This window comes from Cajanus cajan, chromosome 1 (genome assembly GCF_000230855.2).
Source record: "Cajanus cajan strain Asha chromosome 1, NIPB_CcT2T_4, whole genome shotgun sequence".
NCBI classification, from domain to species: domain Eukaryota; kingdom Viridiplantae; phylum Streptophyta; class Magnoliopsida; order Fabales; family Fabaceae; genus Cajanus; species Cajanus cajan.
Genome location: NC_138517.1, coordinates 8,201,335 through 8,204,915, shown reverse-complemented (window position 1 = coordinate 8,204,915; position 3,581 = coordinate 8,201,335). Strand labels below are relative to the sequence as shown.

General features: G+C 39.3%; 1 protein-coding gene across 1 annotated transcript; it reads right to left on the bottom strand.

Annotated features, from left to right (window-relative positions):
• Window positions 1–1,066: 1,066 nt before the first annotated feature.
• On the bottom strand, window positions 1,067–1,747 carry LOC145957110 (uncharacterized). The gene has a single exon (XM_083073335.1). The coding sequence runs from the start codon at window positions 1,745–1,747 to the stop codon at window positions 1,067–1,069; it is 681 nt and encodes a 226-aa protein (XP_082929461.1).
• Window positions 1,748–3,581: the final 1,834 nt, after the last annotated feature.

Genomic DNA, 3,581 nt, shown 5'->3' with positions numbered 1-3,581 from the left:
TAGCGGTGAGAGTATGAAGTTTAATGTTGATTCCAGGGAGTTGGCGCCATAGATGTAGAAGCTGGCGCTTGAGCTGTGGAATTTCAACATGAAACTGGTCACAAACAAAGACTTGGCGCCATGGCTGTGAGGATTGACGCTTAAGATGTGGAATTTTTTTCACATGAGAGCCCTTGGCAGCAAGTTGGCGCCAAGGCCGTGATGCCAACGCTGCAGCGTCAAGACAGAATTTGATTTTCTAAGTTGAAGCTTACTATCACTCAGGTCCCTAATGTTTTTCATAATTTGATGGAATGGCAGAATCTCTTAAAGCATGTGAGTAAGCTGTTATAACCAAGGTCACACATCATTCATTCCTTTTGAATTATTTTTGTTGAACTCCCTAATTAAACCACTAACTCAAGATTATCAAAATTGTTTAGGCCAATGTGAGTCACCAATACATCACAAACAGGGTGTGCAGCCACATGATCAAGGAACTGAAAATTTTGCAACCATTGAAACACATCAAACAAGCTTATAACCATATGACCCAAAACACCTACTTGCACCAAAAACTTGAAACTCTAACCCTTTCGATTATCTCACACTACAAAAATTGCACACAACTCAAATATATTACCAACATGATTTTATGCACTGCAGCAACAGGTCAACCATGAAACAACCACAATCAGCTATTGCATAACCTGCCTATCACACACAGCAGGGAATCAAACCTCCCTATAAACAAAGACAGTTTTCTCCACAATCCAAATCATCAAACTACTCACAGACCCAACACCTAAAACAATGCAGCACCACTATAAAACAACAAAATAACAGCCAAATAAGGAACAAAATGCTACACAACCACTCTAAAACATCAAATTAACTTCATATATCCTAACACACAAAACATAAAACAAGCTGTCAACATGAGTGGTAGTTTTAACACATTATATATCATTCAAAACACAAAACAACATGCATTATGAAACTAAACATAGCTATGAGCAAAAAACATTAACGAAACAATATTCAACACAAAATTCAGAATTTAAACTAGGAATTAAACAAGAACATGCTAATTTAATGTCTTTAGCTTGACAATCCCTGGCTCCTTCCAATGAGTGATGGTAGTGAGTCTTTCCACTTCACCACCCGGATAATGCTTGAGCCTCTGACCATTGACTAACCACGTCCTTCCAGAGGCAGGGTCTTCAAGTTCAATGGCTCCATATGATCTGACAGATTTAACTGAGAAAGGGCCTGACCACTTAGATTTGAGCTTCCTAGGGAAAAGTTTCAACCTGGAATTGAATAACAATACTTGTTGGCCAGGTTGGACGTTCTTGTTCAGAATCTTCTTGTCATGGTATATCTTGGCTTTGTGCTTGTAAGACTTAGAGGACTCATAAGCTTTCAATCTCCTTTCTTCCCATTCATGCAATTGAAGCTTTCTTTTCTCCCCTGCTGCCTTCAAATCATAATTTAAGGCCTTCAAAGCCCAAAATGCTTTATGTTCCAATCCCACTGGAAGGTGACAAGCTTTACCAATGACCTTTTCCAATTCTTCGTTAGAGATAGGCAAAGCCTTCTCTAGTGGCAATGAGCTCTTGAAATCATTTTGAGTTTCCAAGTACGCATCATCTAATACATCGATTCTAAAGCAATCTTTGTTGCCTTTTGGAAACTTCGTTGTTTCAAATACATTGAAACTCACTTCCTCATCTTGGACCCTTACCTTCAACTTTCCTTCATCCATGTCAATGATAACTCAAGCTGTCTTCATAAAGGGTCTGCCCAATATCAAAGGAACTTCTACATCCTCTTCCATATCCATGACTACGAAATCAACCGGAAACATGAACTTATCAACCTTCACGATCATATCTTCCACTATACCATGTGGAAGCTTAATGGATCTATCTACCAACTGCAAGGTCATCCTTGTAGGTCTCACTTCCACTTCTCCTATCTTCTTCAACATGGATAAGGGCATCAAATTAATACTGGCTCCAAGGTCTAAGAGTGCCTTACCCACTGAAAGATTATCGATTGATACAGGGAGAGTGAAACTGACTGGATCTCTGGACTTCTGAGGTAGAGACTTCTGTATAATGGCACTGCATCCTGCCTCAAGCTCCACAGTTTCTTCTTCAAGAATTCCTCTCTTCTTAGTTAACAATTCCTTCATGAACCTAGCATACATGGGCATTTGCTCCATGGCTTCAGTGAAAAGAATATTAATCTGTAGCTTCTTGATGATATCCAGAAATCTCAGGAATTGCCTTTCTTTTTCTTTCTTGGAAGGAGCATGAGGGTAAGGTAAGTTTTTTACCGGAACAGTAGAATTGACTTCCTTGCCCTTCTTTTTATTCTTCTCCTTCTCAACTTCATTTTTCTCTCTTATTTTCTCACTATTTACACTCTCACTCTTATTGTTTTCTCCCTCATTCTTCTCACTTTCTTCCTCAAACTCTTTCAATTCATTATTTTCTCCCTCATTCTCAGCACCCTCATTGTTCTCACTCACTCCAACATCTTCACTAACTACCTTCCCACTTCTTGTTGTTATGGCTTTGCAATGCTCTTTAAGGTTGGTCTTGGTATTGGTTGAGAATGGGCCTCCGGACATGTCAGCTAATTGTTTAGCTAGCTGACCCACCTGCACCTCCAAGTTCTTGATGGATGCCTCTATGTTCTTCTGGTTATTCATAGACACCTGCATGAACTGGTTTAGAGTATCCTCCAATTTGCTGGTTCTTTCATGCATAGAAGGATAAACAGGCTGATGTTGCTGTTGTTGTTGTGGTGGTCTATTGGATGGCCCAGCTTCATTTCTCCATCCGTATCCTTGGTTGTTATTGTTGTTTCTCCAACCTTGATTTCCCTGCATATAATTGTTAGTATTATAATTACGGGAATTAAAATTACCTCCTTTTTGTTGGTTTCCCACATAGTTGAGTTCTTCTTCATTTGAAATTTCAGAACAATGACCATTGGGATGATCTCCCCCACAAAAATCACATTTTAGAGAAGAATTTGTTTGATTCGAAGAAGAAGCAATAACATGAAGCTGTTATGGAATCTTGGCCATCTGCTTAGTCAGTGCTTCAATTTGTTGAGATAGCAGCTTGTTCTGAGCAAGGATTGCATAATTTGTACTTAGATCAAGAACTCCTCTTTTATGAGATTGGTGTTTTCCATGCTCTGCTTGGTGATCAGAAGATGCCAAAGATTCTATGATTTGAGTAGCTTCTTCTGGGCTCACAGTCATCATGGTGCCACCAGCTGCTGCATCCAATAACATCTTCACCTCAGGCTTGATTCCATTCACAAAGAAGTTAAGTTAAGCTATATCCTCAAACCCGTGGTTAGGACATTTTTTGAGCAATGACTTAAATATTTCCCAGGCTTCACAAAATGGTTCATCTGCACCTTGCCTGAAGGTAGTGATTTCTGACTTGGCCTTAATATACTTGGATGAAGGATAGAATCTATTCACAAACTTGTTTTCCACATCACCCCAACTTGTCAAACTTTGATTTGGGTGAGATTGTAACCAAACTTTAGCTTTTCCTGTTAAAGAGAATGGA

What these genes read in the sequence shown, in the direction of transcription:
- LOC145957110 (XM_083073335.1), bottom strand. Translation starts at nt 1,747, where the DNA reads ATGGATGAAGGAAAGTTGAAGGTAAGGGTCCAAGATGAGGAAGTGAGT.